The 17785-nt window shown below is 39.3% G+C and overlaps 1 protein-coding gene across 1 annotated transcript in view; it reads left to right on the top strand.

The window, feature by feature from the left end:
* The window catches only part of SCAPER (S-phase cyclin A associated protein in the ER), a 607935-nt gene that overhangs the window by 352226 nt on the left and 237924 nt on the right, over positions 1 to 17785 (top strand). Inside the window, exon 20 of the mRNA XM_042782062.1 lies at positions 15648 to 15763. Within this exon, the coding sequence (XP_042637996.1) occupies positions 15648 to 15763 (116 nt within the window). The remainder of the gene's footprint in view (positions 1 to 15647; positions 15764 to 17785) is intronic.

The following is a 17785-nucleotide window of genomic DNA, read 5'->3' as shown; positions in this document are numbered from 1 at the left end:
TGATTATTTCCTTTCTTCTGGTGACTGCAGGCTTTTCTTGTTGTTCTTTTTCTAATTGTTGGAGATGTTGGTTTAAAGTGTTGATTTTGTCTCTTTCTTCTTTTTGAATGTGTTCATGTATTGCTACAAATTGGCCTCTGATCACTGCTTTTGCTTTGTCCCAAAGATTTTGGTATGTTGTGTTTTCATTCTCGTTTGATTCAAGGAATTTTTGCATTTCAATTTTTATGTCTTCTCTTACCCAGTCTTCCTCAAGGAGGGTGTTGTTCAGTTTCCCTGTGTTTACTCTTTTTCCATTGATCTTCCTATTGTTGATTTCTAATTTGATAGCATTATGATCTGAGAAGATGCCTTGCAGTATTTCAATGCTTTTGAATTTATTAAGACTTGCTTTATGGCTTAACATATGGTCTACCATGGAAAATGTTCCATTTGGATTCGTTGAATTTCCTGAATGGATATATTCTCATCTTTCATCATATCAGGGAAGTTCTCCTCCAACAAATCTTGGACAATTTCCTCAATAATTTTATTTTTCTCTTCCTCTCTGGAATTCCAGTGAAATGTAGGTTATTTGTTTTGATGGTATCCCACATGAACCTTAGGCTTCCTTCTTTTTTTTTTTTTTTGATATTTTTTCTGATTGATCCCTTCTCAAAGAAGTATTCAGGTATTTGTCTTCAATCTTATTAATTCTATCTTCCAGTGTATCAGTTCTACTCCTTTGCCCTTCCAATGTGTTATCTATTTCTGACAATTTTGTATTTGTCTTCTGGATTTCTATCTGTAGATTTTGAATAATTTCTGATTTTTCATTTATTTTGTCATTTTGTTCTTGTATTTTCTTCCAAAATTCTCCTAGGGTTTTGTCTGTGTTTTCCTTGGTCTATCTCTCAAGCCTTTGAATATCCCTAACTATCATTCTTTCGAATTTTTTATCCGAGAGTTCCCATCCTGCTTCTTCCTCAGGGATGTGTCCTGGGTCTGTATCCTACTCCCTTGTTTCTACCACTTTATCTTGCTTCTTTGTGTGGACTGTGATGGTCTGTTGTCTCCAAGACATCATGGCGGTGTTGTATTTAGATCTCTGTTAACTGTGAAGAGCAGCTAGAGGTGATTCAGGCCCTTCTTGGTGGTTTTTTATCATTGGCCCATTGGTGGAGAAGGAGGTGGTGACTCTCATTCAGTAAGTGAAGATGCAGGAGGTGTGGGTGTAGTTGTGTCATATGGGGACTGTTGTTGTCTTCCACTCAGTTAGACAAAATTTACAGTTGAATAACCATCAAAAAAGTAATAGCACATGGACAAAAAACACACTGTGTAATCACACAGGAACAGTAACCAAAAAAAGAAAAAAGGTAAAAAGAAGAAGAAAAAAAAGGAAAACCTCAATATCTGGGGACAGGGCAATAAGAGAAAAAAGGTAGAGAAGGAGAATAATGAAAAAAAAAAAATGGGGAAAATGCAAAAAGAAAAACAAGAAACAGGGTTAACCATGAGAAAGCAAAAAAAGGAAATTGCAACCAGGGAAAGGTAAAAAAAGGAATAATAGTGGAAAGGACAAAAGTAATAATAGCCATTTTAAAACAGACAAAAGCAAGCAAACTAAAAAAACAGAAAAAAATAAAGAGAAAAAGAAATCGGGGGAGGGCAGGGCAGGGCACCCAGGCTCCGTCCGAGGATACAGACAGGGATGGAGTTCCTGCAGGCCCAGAAGGTGGGTGAGAGTGGGGGATGGCCGCACCTCTGTTCACCAATAGTGTGTGGGGTGTAGGAATAACAAGGGGAATGTTATACCTTTCCAGTCATCTAGGTCCTGAATGTCCTTGGTGTTACTAGCAAGTGGAACCTGTTTTAAGCCCCTGGAAACTGGAAGAATGCTGTCACTTTAAATATCCAAAATGGTCAAGCTGTTTGTAAACATTCAAAATAGCCGCACCCTCCAGACACACAAAAGTCCACAGCTCATCCCACTGTCCTCTTCGCTGCCTCCCCTTTTATTCCCCAGCTGCCAGAGCTGTGATCCTTGCAGTCCCTGGCTAGCAGGGCTGATTTTTAGGTTAATTCTTAAGTCCTACCACCACTCGGCAATATCCAAGCTGTCTGCCATCAGGATCACTGCCAGACTGGAGCTCCATCTGTCTCCTGTTTTGGTATTTTTACCAAATTCTTCTGCTAGTTGGAGTTTAGTCCACTTCTATATCCTTCCCTTCAAGGCTCAGGGGTCCAGAATTATCTTCTGTGTCTGTGTTCATTGGTTCCCCTTTTCTTTGTTGAAGAAGGTCTGTGCAATCTTTTGCCTATTCCACCATCTTATCAGAACCCCTTTCCTGTTTTTTAATGACCTTTTCCTTTCTTCATAGATGAAATTCTTGATCTCATCCCATAATTCTTCTGGTTTTTAGTCATTGGTATTCAGTGCATCAAATCTGTTCTTTAGATGGTCTCTAAATTCAGGAGGATATAGTCAAGATCATATTTTGGCTCTTGTGGAGTTATTCTAATTTTCTTCATCTTCCACTTGAAGTTGCATGTGAGCAGTTGATGGTCTATTCCACAATCAGCTCCTGGCCTTGTTTTGGCTGAAGATATTGAGCTTCTCCATCACTTCGTACCACAGATGTAGTCAGTCTGATTCCTGTGTACTCCATCTTGTGACGTCCATGTGTATAGCCTCCATTTGTGTTGTTGAAAAAAGGTATTTCCAATGAATAAGTCATTGGTCTTGCAAAATTCTGTCATGTGATCTCCAGCATTATTTCTATCACCAAGGCCATATTTTCCAACTACCGGTGACTCTTCTTTGTTTCCAACTTTTGCATTCCAGTCACCAGTGATAATCAAGACATCTTGATTGCATATTCAGTCAATTTCAGACTGCAGAAGTTGGTAAAAAATCTTCAATTTCCTCATCTTTGGCTTTCGTGGTTGGTGAGTAAATTTGAATAATAGTATTAACTGATCTTCCTCATAGGCATATGGATATTATCCTATCACTAGCAGCATTATACTTCAGGATAGATCTTGATACATTCTTTGTGATAATGAATGCCACGCCGTTCTTCAATTTGTCATTCCTTACATAGTAGATCATACAGTTTTCTGATTCAAAATGGCCACAACCAGTCCATTTTAGCTCACTGATGCCTAGGATATCGATCTTTATGCATGAAATGAAATCATTTTTGACAACTTCCAATTTTCCTAGATTCATACTTCATCATTTCATGTTCTGATTATTAATGGATGTTTGCAGCTATTTCTTCTCTACTTGAGACATGCCACATCAGCACATGGAAGTCCTGAAAGCTTTGCTCTATCCACATCATTAAGGTCCGCTGTTATCTGAGGAGGCAGCTTTTCTCCATTTGTATTTTGATTGCCTTCCGACCCGATGGGCTCATCTTCTGGCACTGTATCGCACAATGTTTCAGGGAAATTCATAAAGTTTTCCATTAATATATCAGACAGTGTTTCACTGCTGTTCGTAAGGTTTTCACTGGCCAAGTCTTTGAGTAGATAGCCTCTTCCTTCTTCCAAGGCTGTCTTAGTCTGGAAGCTCCACTGAAGCCTGTCCATCATGGGTAACACTGGTGGCATAGCCTCCAGCCTCACAGCAACACTCAAGCCACCACAGTACGATAAACTGACAGACAAGTTTGTCTCCCTTAGCTATTCCAAACTGCAGTGCTCATTTCCTGGTCTCCCCCTCTCTGCTTGCTTACCCGGCCTGCCCTTGGGGTGCTCCACACAAACACCTGCCTTCCATTGCTACCATGCTGGCTGACTGCCTGTGGGTGTATAGTAAGGTTTCAAGTCTGAGGTCTCCTACTTTGTTGTTTTTCTTTAGATTTTCACACTAGATTTTCTACTACATTCTTGGTGTAGACCCATCATACTCTCAGAAGTTAGATAAACCTAGACTCAGTCCCCAGTTCTGTCGCTCTGGTTCTATAAACTTCAGCAGGTAACCTGATTCAAATTATCTGTAAAATGGAGATGATTATTCCTACCTCACAGGGTTGTTGTGAGGGTTTATATGAGGTAATAGCCTAGGGCCTACCACATGGTAAGCCCTCAAAAGGTTACTCTCAGTAGCTCTTTGGGATGGTACTTTATGGAAAGTTTGGGTTCCTTCATACCTTAAAGTTGCTCTCCCTTCTCCCTCTTTCAAAGGTATAGAAGGGTCTCAATTACTGATTTCTTGAGAGTTCATTAAAAAAAAAAAAAGATGCCAAAATGAGAAGGGCAAGATAGAAGCAAAGATGGTTGGCAAACGCCCTGTAGCTGGCCCTTATGCCATGTCTCTCGCCTCTCCTTTCTGGGTTTGTCCCTTTCAGGCAGACCTGAAATGTGAGTCTGCCTTTCCTTGTCAGCACAGGTAGCCTATTCCACAATTTTTAGCTTACTCATACTCAACTTTCCCAGGCATATGGATATTTCTAAACCTCTTCTCTTTCATTGGAGATTGATAGGTTTTCTCCTCACGTAAGGGAATTTCTGGTGGGAGGGCCTCAGAAATCATATTATACTTTTATTCTTTGATTCAACATTTATTGAACACCTGCTTTTTACTAGGCACAATGTAAACATCATCCCAGTCATCGGAGACCTCACAGTCTAATTTGTGATTAAGTAAATGTACATAATTGGTATGATCTCACTTAATATTAGATAGAAAACTAGTAAAGAACCACAAGGATTATGATAGAGTGAGAACAGGATGCTGTAGGAATATTCCTATCCTTTTTTTGCCATTTCAGAGAAGAAAAGACTCTGAGTCCTTGTCTTGTCCCCAGGGAATAGCTAGACCTAGAGGAGTTTGTGCATGTTACTGACTCTTCAACTATATCACACCCTTCCCCAAAGTAGACTCTCCTTGGTCTTATGGTCCTGAGTATCTTTAGCCTCCAAACTTTAAAACACCCAGGCCACTTGAGATGCAAGGACAAAGAAAGAATTGCTGTGATAGGACTCCTCTGATCCTACTGTAAACCAGCAGGTAGCCCTAGAAGTTGGGAAAGGTGGGAGTGTAAAGAAATTGCACAAAGAACTTCATATATAGGTCCTTGACTTTGGGTCCTTTGGGTCCTTTGTCTTTTAGTTTGATAACATGATAGCTCAGAAAATTGTCCACATTGGCATCCATTGTGTCCTTAAGAACTAGTCAAAGGCACCATCCAATCTGCAGCCTATGACTATGAGACCAGAAGAAATAGACGGTTCTCGGCTACTAATGTCAACCTCTTGGAAGAGGATCTTTGTAGGAGATCCTGGATAGACAGGGGGAACAATGTGGAACAAAACTTAAAATCATTTGGAAAAAAAAAAAAGTGGGGAACAGGTTTGCTGGCCCGATGGAGCCTGGTGGAACCACTGAGACTATGGCCCCTAGCTGCCCTTCAGGTCTGGAATTGAACGCACACCTGTGGCTTCCATCCAAGCAGTAGACAGGCATACTAGTTGAGCATTTACCTGAGGTAGATATACTCCTTGGAAAGAACAAGCAAGAGAGAAAGAAGGGCTGCTCAGGCACAGGGAGACAGCTCAGGGAATAGGAGTGCGTGGAGGGATGGTCACAGAGAAGCAAGTGGTACCTGTTGGGAGGAAGTGGGAGAGGAGATGTTGCATGTGCTAAATTGTGGTCAATGTCATGAGACAAAGTGTAAGTGATCTGCTGTATGGAAAGTGTATTTGCTCTGTAAATTTTCACTGAAATCACAATTAAAAAAAAAAAGAACTAGTCAAGGGCATCCCTTCCTCTCTGCTCTTATAGCTCTTTGTCCAGTTTCTTATTATAACATTTATCTCACTGTGTTACATTTATCTGTTTTTGTGTCTGTCTATCACTAGACTGAGACTACTGGGCTTAGCCCAGTGCCTGCCACTTGGCAGCTTTGGAGAGCTTGAAGATGAAGAATTTCAAAATAAATTTATTATGAGTTTTTGTTGGATTGTAATAGTGAACTGATGGATTGTAATAGTGAACTCTATACACTAATCTTTGGTCACCTATCTCATAACATGCTTTAAAACAGACAGAGCATGAGCACTCGGGTATTGTGTTCCGTGTCTATCCTTCAGTGCCTGCATGTGCTACTACCTCACGCTCACCCTACCCCCACCTCCTTGAGTCCAAACAGGTCAGAAATGGCACAGTTCAGCCCTCTCTGAGGGAGAGCCTTCCAAAGAGTCCAGATTCTGATTAGCATCACAAAGGAATTGTTTCTCTGATCTTGAGAAAGCTTTTTCAGTCTCTCTCATCCCCACTTACTTTGTTACCCAAGTCTTCAAAGTGTAGTTTATGATTTCACTCTTTTTGACATAACATTCCCACAAGTTTATAATTTCATCCTTACTATATCCTTGACTCAGAACCTGAGTCCTTTCAAGTGTTAGTGCCTACAGCTGAAAAGCTTAGCATAGACGTTTATGTAGGTTATAGGAATAGGAAGAAGCCCGCAGTTAGAAAGCTTATAAGGGAAAAAATACGTATTAGAACAAGGAATATCAGCTCATTATGTTTGCTTCTTTTAAGCTAACAATAGTACTAGAAGAATATGGCAGAGGAGTAGAGATGGTGTCCCTTAAGTGTTTGGAAAGTTTTCCATATGAGTAAAACAAGCATTTAAAAATTCACTTTGAGATCTTCTCATCTTTATAAATTGGGCTACTAGTTCTAAATTTATGGATTTGCCAAAACCAACTTGTGTTATCTCTAAAGAAGTCTTAAGGTGCCACAGATGCTCAGAACAAATCTAGCCTATCCTGCTAATGAACATGGAAACAGTTTTCCCCATCTGCCACCTCTGTCTAAAAGGCTCGGAAGGCCTTCTTCCCTGATCACAAAGAACATAATTACATACTGTCTATGGAGAAGTCAAGTACAAAGGCCACCAGCCTTTGCAAGCCACCAAAGATTAACAGCTGCCTCTCCTTTGATTGGGAGAGGTAATAACAGTTACTCTAGTTAGTAATTGGATGGGTTCCCAGGCCATGTAATTCAGATTGAGGCTGTCATTTTCTGCTGGCCTTTAGCTAAGCTGAGTTGTTAGAATGGAGCCACTAATCCTATTAGTCAGGTGTCAGTCTCACAGTGGAAGAGAGCTGGGGAAGGCAGAGTTATTAAGGAGTTATTCCAGGTACAGAAGTAAAGCCACACATTTCAACTTTAGAGGTATTTTCCACTCAAGTAAATCAGAATGATAAAGCTCATTATGAAAGTTTTTGTTTTTTCCAATTTCATGTGTCTGAATGCAGAGTATTTGGAAGAAGATTGAAAGGGAGGAAGAAAAGTACCTAATTCACCAGTCTAGAAAGGAAGAGAGAGAAATTGTTAATCATTCAGCAAACCTTTGCTTAGTGCCTAAAGTGTGTGTGTCCTATGCTTGACCCTGGATGGGGATGTCGAGATAGGAGAGTTTGGGCTTTACAGTCTAGTGCATAAACACAAATAACTATGAAGACAACAAGAGAAATGCAGATAAATCCACAGAGAGCATTGACTTTAGTTGAGGGCATCAGGAAAGGCTCCATGGAAGAAGCAAAATTTCATCTGGGTTTTGAAGGATCAATAGATAGCATTTGAACATTACAAACTGGGAAGGTAGCAATTGGAATGGAGAGAATAATTGTGGTTACGTATTTTTAGTGTACTAGGTTTTTTCTAGATGCTGAGAAGAATAGGAACAAATAAATATAAGACAGTGTCCTTAGGTGGGGACCAGGTTTGCTGGTCCAATAGAGCCTGGTGTAACCACTGAAACTATGGCCTCTAGCTGCCCTTCAGGTCTGGAATTGAACCCACAACTGTGGTTTCCAGCCAAACAAAGTACAGGCATGTGAGTTAAACATTTACCTCAAGTAGACACATGCCCTGGAGAGAACAATCATGGGAGAAGGAAGGGCTGCTTATGCACAGGGAGATAGCTCAGGGCGCAGAAGAGTATGAAGGGATGGACACTGGGAGGAGGTAACTATGGGGAGGAAGTGGGAGGGGAGCTGCTGCATTGTAAATTTTGGTCAATGACATGAGACAAAGTATATGTGAACTGCTGTATGAAAAGTGAATTTACTCTGTAAATCTTCACCCAAATCCTAATAAAAAGGAAAAAAAAAAAAAAGACAGTGTCCTTGAGGAGCATCCAGCTTGATTATGGAGATAAGGTACCGAGGAATGAAAAGGGAGTAGTGTTATAAGAAGTGCCAAGTAATTTGCATAAGAAGTTAGTGTGGTGAGAGTAGAGGGAAAGAGGAGATGGGAGACTTTTTGCATCCTTAAGTTTGCCTGGATTGTTGTGTCAATGTGAACATGTTTTTTGGTTTTTTTCTAATTTTAACATTTTAAAAGCTCATCATTGAGCCCGCTTGAATTATTTCCATTTGTCCCCATGAAGTGAATTAGTCATCTCAGATAAAGGATTGTTTCAACTGCCTTTATGTATAGAGAGGGGGAATAGCTGTAGGTTTGCATTTTTGTAGAGAGTAAGATCTATTGGAATATTGTTCTTTGTTATGTTCACATACCTCTGTTATGTTAATGACTCATACCTCACAAGAACATTTTTGTTGTCTGAAAAAAGTCCTTCCTTTCCTTTATTTAGTCACTTATCCATCAGGAGTGGGGCTGCAGACAAGAGACAGTGGGGCCCAGCGGTAGAGCAGAGATGCTAGAATGAATAGGAGTTCATGTGGGGCGTGAAGGAAGAAGTTGGGGAAGGTACTGAGTAATGTTTCCATCAGCCATGCTCTATGGAAGTGATCCCAAAGGTGGCTTGCTATGTCTTTAATCTGGAGTATACATAACCAGAACCCTCTTTGACCCTAAGGGGAGATGTGTGAGATAATTTCACAGTTGCTTTTGCTTTTTGCTTCATTTCCTTGAAAAGCTGCAAATGATTAATTAAAACTTCAGTTTTCAATAATACATTAGTTTTTAAAAAAAATGGCTTTGAATGGCCTTTATCTTCCTGAAATTAGCTTTTTTTTTTTCCCTGCTTAATGTCTATTAGAGCCTATGTCATAAGTTTTTCAAGAGGTCACATGTTCTTGGCACCGCATTAAAGACTTTGAGGTTTGTTTTATTTTTTTAAGGCTTAGATGTATACATTAAAATGGTCTGCTTTTACTCAGCCATTTTTCCCTCCATTTCTGTTGTTGACCAGTTCCCTCCCATTGTGGAAAGATCTACAGGAACAGCAGTAGTTGTACTTTCTCTCTCTCAGGACAGCTGGTGCATCTGCTTGGCTTGAGATATGATATTCTTTGTTTGTTAGTTGAGAGATGTTAATATATAAAGTCTTTATACCAAAATGGAATACAAGTACAGAATTTACTTCTTCCCTGGCTGGTTGTTGAGGAGGTTCGAGCTGGACATGTCCTTCAGTCTTTAAAGAGTGAATCTCATTTTTTGATCATGAAGCTTTCAGTTCCAGTGAAAAACCATCCTATGAGACAACACAGTAATGGAGATGGGGCATCTTATTCTAGGATCATACAGAAAAATTATTGATTACCTGTGTTTCCATAGTGAAAATCAGATAAAAGGATCTTGGTCTGCCTTCCTTCTCAAAACTATTATCCAGTAACCAATGATTAAGCCACTTACTGTCTACAGTTGCCTATGATAAGAGTTGAGGATATGGTAATAAAGCAGGCATGGGCCAGGACCTCAGGAAGCTCAGAATTTAGGGGGTTACACAGATGAAAATCTAGAGGACCATCCCTTCTGGAAAAGAATAGTATATACAAAAGCATGGAGGCATGAAAGAATATGGGCCATTGGGGAGCTGGTTGAGAGAGAGGCAGAGCCATGGCAGCAAAGGAGAATGTTAGAGAAGGATCAGATTCAGAAGATGATGTGTATCATGATAAGGAATTTGGGTCTCATTCTGTAGACTGTGAGGAAGAAGACATTGAAATGCTTTAAGGGAGGGAGTGACATGGTCTTATTGACTCTTTAGAATATTATCCTGATTGCATATGCAGTCAGTCCAGAGTTGGACTGCTTAAAATGGGACGCACAGTCTAGTACTATTCACACTTACAAGAACATGATGAATAAGTATTTTATGCTAAAATGTGGGCTTTATTTAGTATCTTTTTTGCCCTGTTTTTTTCTAGTATTTCATAAAAGCCTAGGCTTTTATCTAAGAAAGTTTAGAAAGCACTGGTGTAGAAATTGTCTGGTCTGGGACAAGTGTAGACCCAGGAGTACAAACAGGAAACTGCTACAGTACCTCATGAAAGAAAGCTTAACAACCTGAACTGAAATTGTAGTGGTAGGCAAGGATGCAAGAGGCAAGAGTTAGAAAAGAAGTAGCATTATCGGAACTTGGAGCTTGAATTGGTATGAAAGCTGTGAGAAAGGGGAGAAGCTAGTAGGCCTAATGAACTTTTGAGAATCTGCTAAAATTAGGCTCTTGCCCTGAATGTTACTGTGGTAGTTAAAGTTGTGTGTCAATTTGGCTGGGCCATGGTTTTGAGTGGCATGGTAGCTGGCTGTAGTTATATCCCATGAGGAGACTGGATGTAGTATAACCAGTTCCATCATGGAATCTGCTGTGAGCAGCTAAGTAGTTGTCTTAAAGATGTGTCCTGTTTTCAAGATATGTGGAGAAGCTTTGAGAAGAGTCTCTAGCTTTTGGCACATGTGGATCCTGTGTTTGGTCGAGTCTTCATCTCCAGTTCTTACTTGAACCATTGGCCTTCTGTGTTGCCTGCTAATCTTGGGATTGCGCCATTTTACCTGCCAGTCTTGGGTTCATCAGCCTCAGTAGCCAGTAGCAGCATGAGTCAGAAGCCTTTAGCTGCAGTGGGCGTAGAACAAGAGGCAGAACTGAAGCCCAAGGCCGAGGGGCCTTCACCCAGCCCCTAGAGCCAGCGTTCTAAATTTGGGCTTCTAGCCTCCTGAAAAGGTACTCTGGTGGTGCAGTGGATAAGGCATTTGGCTGCTAACCAGAGGTCAGCAGTTCAAACCCACCAGCTGCAGAAGGAATATGGAACAATCTACTTCCATAAAGATTTAGAGCCTCAGAAACCCAAGGGGGTTGACTATGAGTCGGATTCGACATGATGGCAGTGAGTTTTGTTTTGTTTTTGAGCCTCCTAAACCATAAGATGATAAATTGCTGTTTGTTAAAGCCACTCACTTGTATTTCTGTTATAGCAATACAATTTGGTTACTATATGTTCTCTAGTGCCTAAGGTACTTGACTGCTAACCAGAAGGCTGGCAGTTCAAACCCACCAGCCACTCCTCGGAAGGAAGGTTGGGCAATCTACTTCCGTAATGATACTGCCTCGGAAACCCAAGGAGGGGTCGCTATGAGTCGGGCCCAGCTCCATGGCACATAACAACAACAACAACAATCCTTGCCTCACAGAGATTTTTCATTTATTTGTGAATGTGGTTATGTACTTTTTAATAATTTAAAATATATTATCTATAATTATTTGAGTATAAGAAGAAAGGACATGTATGTGTTTGTGTGTGTGTGTGTGTGTGTGTGCGATCCAGAGTCCCTCTGCCATTTCCTTAGTCTTCAGAGGCTTTTCCTGTGCCCTAGGCCCGGCACAGGTAGAACTGCTGATGGGATAATCAGTTAAACCAACTGAACCAAACTAAATCCAGAAATATTCCTAAATTAAAATCAGAAAATATTCCTACATACTATATAATTGATTCATTTATATGAAATTCTAGAATAGACAAAACTAGCCTGTGCTTGCTTTGGGGAGGAGGGATTGACTGGGAAGAGAACATGAAGGTTCTTCCTGGAGTTAAGGAAATGTTTGGTCCTTAATGAACATTCATCAGATTTGACTGACCATGTACTTAAAATCTGAGCCTTTCACATAATTGTAAATTGAGTACCTCAATTTTTAAAAAAAGCACAAATAATCAAAAATATCTTCAACATCATTTGTCATCAGGAAAAGGCAAATGAAAACCTTAATAAAGTACCAGTACACCCCATTAGGATGGCTAAAGTTAAAGAGACTGAAAAAATTACGTTTTTGTGAGGATGTAGAATAGCTGGGATTATCATATATTGCAGTGTGTACACAAATTGTTATAATCACTTTAGAAAGCTGACCATATCTGATAGAGCTGAACCTATGCAGTATGTAACCCTGCAATTCCACTCCTAAGCATGTACACAACACAACTGCATATCCCATGTGCCCAAAATGCATGTAAAGAATGTTTAAAGCAATGTTGCCCACAGCTTCAAAGTGAAAACAACTGGAACACCAGTCAGCAGTGAAACATGGTTAGCTGCTGACTGAAGGGTTGACAGTTAGAACCACCAGCCACTCCTCAGAAGAAAGACGTGCCAGCTGCTTCCATAAATACAACTTTGGAAACTGTAGGTAGTTCTGTTCTGTCCTATAGGGTCTCTATAAGTCAGAATCAACTCAACAACAATGTATTTGGCTTTTGGTTTTATATAGTCAGACAAAGGAATACTATACAGCAAGGAAAATGAATAAAATACTACTGTAGGCAGTACTATGGATAAGTGTATGTGGTAGTTCAGTTTATGTGTCAACTTGGCTGGGCCTAGTTGAATGGCTGGTCAGCTGGATGTAGTATTCCCCATGATGAGACTGGTAATCAACTCCATGGTGAAATCTATTGTGAGCAGCTGAGTAGCTGCCTTAGGGAATGTGGTCCACTTCCTGTACATAAGCAGAAGCCTTGGGGAATGGTCTCCAGCTTATGGCATGCTTGAACCCTACATGCAGCTGTGTCATTGTTCAGCAGCCTGCCATGCTCTGCCAACCTTGGGACTTACAATGGACTTGAATTAATGGCCTGCCTTGCAGTTTGGTAACATTGAGACTGTGCCATTTTATTTGTCAGCCTTGAGCTTGTTAGCCTCAGCTGCCAGTAGCTGCCTAAGTGAAGAGATGCCTCTAGCTTCAGTGGGTCAGGAGCAAGAGGCAGAGCTGAAGGCCAAGGTTGAGGAGCTTTCACACAACCCCTAGAGCCTGGCACTTTGAAGCCTCCAAACTGTAAGAGAATAAAGTCTTGTTTGTTCAAGCTGTCCTATTTGTGGTATATTCCTGTCAAAGCGGCACTGCATAACCAGACCAGTGTAGAAAGAAGCAATTGAACAAAACAAAAGAAGCTGAATACAATACAATATATAAATAAATATATGATGTTATTTTTATAAATTTAGAAAGACAAAATGAGTCTGATTTTATTTATTTATTAACTTTTTATTGTGATTTGGATGAAAGTTTACAGAGCAAATGGGTTTTCCATTCAACAGTTCATACACATTTTGTTTTGGAACATTGATTGCATCCCCACAGTGTAACAGCACTCTTCCATCTCCTTCCTGCAGTTTGCACTTATTTCTTATTTCTTACTCATTCCTGCCATCTGAGCTTTGTCCCTGGACAAATGCTGCCCTTTTGATCACTTGTGGTTAATTATTCTAAGGAGTTCTTACTTCTCTGTTGTTATTGTTCATGTCATAGGTCTGTCTGGTTTTTGACTGAAAGTTGAGCCATGAGATTGAACTCAGTCCAGTCTCGAAGAGTGACTAAGGGCAATAGTCTTGTTGGTTCCACCAGTCTCTGTCAGACCAGTAACCCTAGTCTTTTTTGTGATTTTGAGTTTTGTTTCACATTTTTCTCCCACTCATTCCAGGAATTCCAATTTTGATCCCTTTCAGAGTAGTTGGCAATGGTAGCTGGGGACCATCTTGTTCTTCTGATCTCAGGGTCATGGAGGCTGAAGTTTCCATGTGTCTTTGATTTTCTTCAGTCTTCTTTTCTTTAGATGAAAAGAGACTAATAGTTACCACTTAAATGGCTGCTCACAAGCTTTTAAGACCCCAGTCGCTACTCACTAAAGTAGGATATAGAACAATGTCTTTGTGAACCACGTTATGCTAATTGACCTTGATGTCCCCCACAGCTGTGATCTTGAGCCCTCAGGCCCAGTGGCTCACTCCCTCAAGGTGTTTGTTTGTGGCTAAGAAGATATAACTTAGCTCCCTGTTGACACTATGATTTTAGAAGTCAAGATAGCCTTTATATTTGGGGAAGAGAGAGAACAGTGAGTTGGTTGGGTATCAGGGGGATTATGTCATGTTATAAAACTTAGTTTTTTGATCTTGGAGTTGTTACAAAGTTGTGTTCAATTTGACATAACTCATGCAACTGTACAGTTATGATTAGTGCAGTTTTCTCTGTGTATGCTACATGTTAATACAAAGGTTACTTCTTTTTAATTATGTTTACATCCTAGCATAAGAAGAAGGAGTGGTAACAGTATTATAACAGCAAATTATTGAGCACCTGGGTTTTGCAATTTCTGGATTGTTAGTTTTAATGCAAAGAAACATGTTTGTTATTAGTAACAATAAATTATTGACATTATTAACATTATGAGTTTGTGTCTGGCTTTTGCAATGAACTTATTATAGTCTCAAAATATATTTTATTGTGCATAAGGATTAAGCAGTTGCATGTTTAATATATGCACTTGATTATACTGCCAAACTGTACATGTACTGGAGTCCATATCAGGCAGGCAGAATATTCTGCTCAGAAACCAGAAAAATCAGGTAAACATATTTGTCGTGTCAAAGCCTACATATTCTCTCTGTTTCTCTGTCTCTCTCTCTCACTCTGTCATTCACTCACACACACACACACACACACACACAGAGAAGTAAAAAAAAAAAAGTATAAAACAGTATTTCAAATCAGTTTTGAGATTTAGTGAACTATAGAATGCACTTAGAAGAAATGCCTCTATTGCAATGGAGGGGTTGTGTTTTGTTTTGTTTTGTTTTTTTCTCACATATATGAGGCAGTGATTCTATGTATGCTTAAAAAATGAATACAGTGTAGCATAGAATCAGTCTTGCCCTTCTGTGCCAGAGGACTGAAAGGAACTCAGAATTCTTTCCCATAGGAATTGAAAACAATTCAGAAATTATATAGGCATTATCATAGGTTGAGTTCTAAGATAGTCACTTAACATTCTTCCTAAAATAGCTGAAATAGTATTTTTAAAACAGGAGAGAGAGGGTATAACTAACTAAATATTTGAATGTCAGATTATCTTGTATTGCTGAGGAAAAAAGTTCTAGTAGTGGATGTGCTTTGTGGAAGTCAGTTTATCTTTTTAGGTGATAATTAAGGTTACAAAATGGTCTTGTTTTAAAAGCACTCTGGAAAGGTTTTGTATAAAATGTTTTTTTCCCCATGTCTGGAATGCTTCTCCCTCTCCCTTTTCCTTTACCTGTCTTAAAACCTCAACTTTTTCAGAGAAGCTTATCTTGACTTTTCCCTGGTATATGATTGGTTCCCTTATTATTCTCATAGAGCACCTTTTGTTTGTTTTTTCAAGGTACTTGTCATCACTGAAATAATTTTATTTGTAATCATTTGATTTGTGTTGGTCTCATCCACAAGTCTTTAAGCTTCATGGAGGACAACGATTATGTCTTTTATGTTTACTACTCTTGACCTACAGTTCCTAGCACTGAGTAAGCATTCAATAAATATTTGCAGAATAACTGAACAGGCAGAATGTTCCAGGCTACAACTACATATTTCATTTGGTTATAATTTTGTGCTTGGGAAATTGGGCTAACTTCTGTTTGTATTTCTGTCTAGAATGTGGCAGATCAGATTGCATTTCAAGTTGCTGGTGGATTAACAGCCCTTGAACACATCCTTCAAGTTGTAGTCCCAGTCACAAATGTGAACACAGTTTCACGAATTCCTCCTAAGTAAGTATAGTTTTTTAATCTATCTTTCACGTTTCATTTATGAGTCATTTCTGCCCTATGGTTTCCATATGAGAGACCACAAGAAAATTCTAATGTGTCTTCAGGCTTGAATAGCAAAAGCTTACACTTCCCATTAGGGAGAAAAACAGAGGTGCTCGACTTCACTTACAAAATTCAAATTGAGCCTAAAACAATCTTATAAAGGAAATCTCTTTGGTCTATGACTACCTGCTATAATCCTATGTCAAAAAATTGATGAACTCCTGAGCAGTTTTAAATGCTTCCAGAAATTGAACAAAAATGAATAGTAGTAACAGAAAGCTAACTTTTTGTGTTGCATGCAAAAAAGAGGTAAGTAAGTACATTAACAAAGGCCTGAGCTATGAGATTTGAAGATGTCCCTTGCATACAGGAAGAGCAGTCTGAGGCCAAAATTGCCCTAGTCTAGAATCCCAGCCAAATTGCTGGGAACTGAATTGCAGTTTGGTCTTTAACTGTAAATTGTTCTTTGTCAAAGGTTCCTATATTGCATTTAGACCTAAGATCTGCTTTCTTATTTTCTTAAGTCATTCTTTGGTCCCGGGCTGCCTGGGATAAGGTGGACATACAGCAATATGTTAGAAGTATTATATTCCTCAGTTGTAACATGCACAATTTCTGGACATGATATGGAGACTTACTTGATAGTTTCAATGAGAGGTTTTGGTAAAGGTCAATTTGTATGAGAAAACATTTTAATATTTTATTTAGCCCAGTGAAAGTGAATGCTTGATTTGTCCGTTGAATACAACAGAAAGAAAAATTGCAAAAATTTTTTCCTAATAAATATTTTGCTAAAAGAGAAATAGCACTGGCTTTCAATTCAGACAAACCTGAGTTCCAGCTTAACCTTGGGCATTGACTTAGCTGGGAAATTTTTGGAAAGTGCCTTAGTCTCATTGCAGCTATTTTCTCATTTGGAATAATGAAGGCAATCATATTCATCTCACTCTGCTACTGTGGAGATCAGTTGAAATAATGTATATGAGAGCACTATAAAATGTGTATAAATAGGAGTTTTAGTAATAATAGTAGTCTTGCCTGGTTTAAAATACTGCTGTCCACTTGAAGCACTGAAGGAATGGCAAAAAACAAGACTCCAGGAATTGACAGGATACCTATTGGAAATGTTTCAACAAATTAATACTATGCTGAAGCCACTTAATCATCTATGCTAAGAAATTTGGGAGACAGCTACCTGGCCAACTGCCTGGAAGAGACCCATATTTGCACCCATTCCAAAGAAAGGTGATCCCACAGAATGTAGAAATGTAATTAATATCATTAGTATCACATGCAAATAGAATCTTGTTGAAAATAATTCAAAAACAGTTGCAGCAGTATATTGATAGAGAACTTCCAGAAATGCAAGCTGAATTCAGATGAGGATGTGGAACGAGGGATATCATTGCTGATTATCAGATGGATCTTTGCTGAAAGCAAAAAATACTAGAATGATGTTACTTATTGACTATGCAAAAACATTCAACTGTGTGTATCAGAATAAATAATGGATAACATTGAAAAGAATGGGAATTCCAGAACACTTAATTGTGTTCAGGAGGAACCTATACATAGATCAGTTCAAACAAAAAGTGGATACTGCATGGTTTAAAATCAGGAAGGGAGTGTGTCAGGGTTGTATCCTTTTACCATACTTAGTCTGTATGCTGAGCAAAAATAATCCTAGAAAATGGACTATATGAAGAAGAATGAGGCATCAGGATGGAGGAAGACTCATTAACAACCTGCGATATGCAGATGACACAACTTTGCTTGCTGAAAGTGAAGATGACTTGAAGCACTTACTGGTGAATATTAAAGACTACAGTCTGCAGTATGAATTACACCTCAACATAAAGAAAATGAAGGATTTATAAGAGTGACTTTCAGGAGGCGGGGCAAGATGGCGGACTAGGCAGAAGGATTGCACAGACCCTCTTCAACAAAGAAAAGGGAAACCAATTAACACAGACACAGAAG

Source organism: Orycteropus afer, unplaced genomic scaffold (genome assembly GCF_000298275.1).
Source record: "Orycteropus afer afer isolate SDZICR_OR568_19922 unplaced genomic scaffold, OryAfe1.0 scaffold00233, whole genome shotgun sequence".
NCBI lineage: Eukaryota > Metazoa > Chordata > Mammalia > Tubulidentata > Orycteropodidae > Orycteropus > Orycteropus afer.
Note: the sequence above shows the minus strand (reverse complement) of the source record. Positions and strands in the feature narration are given on the sequence as shown.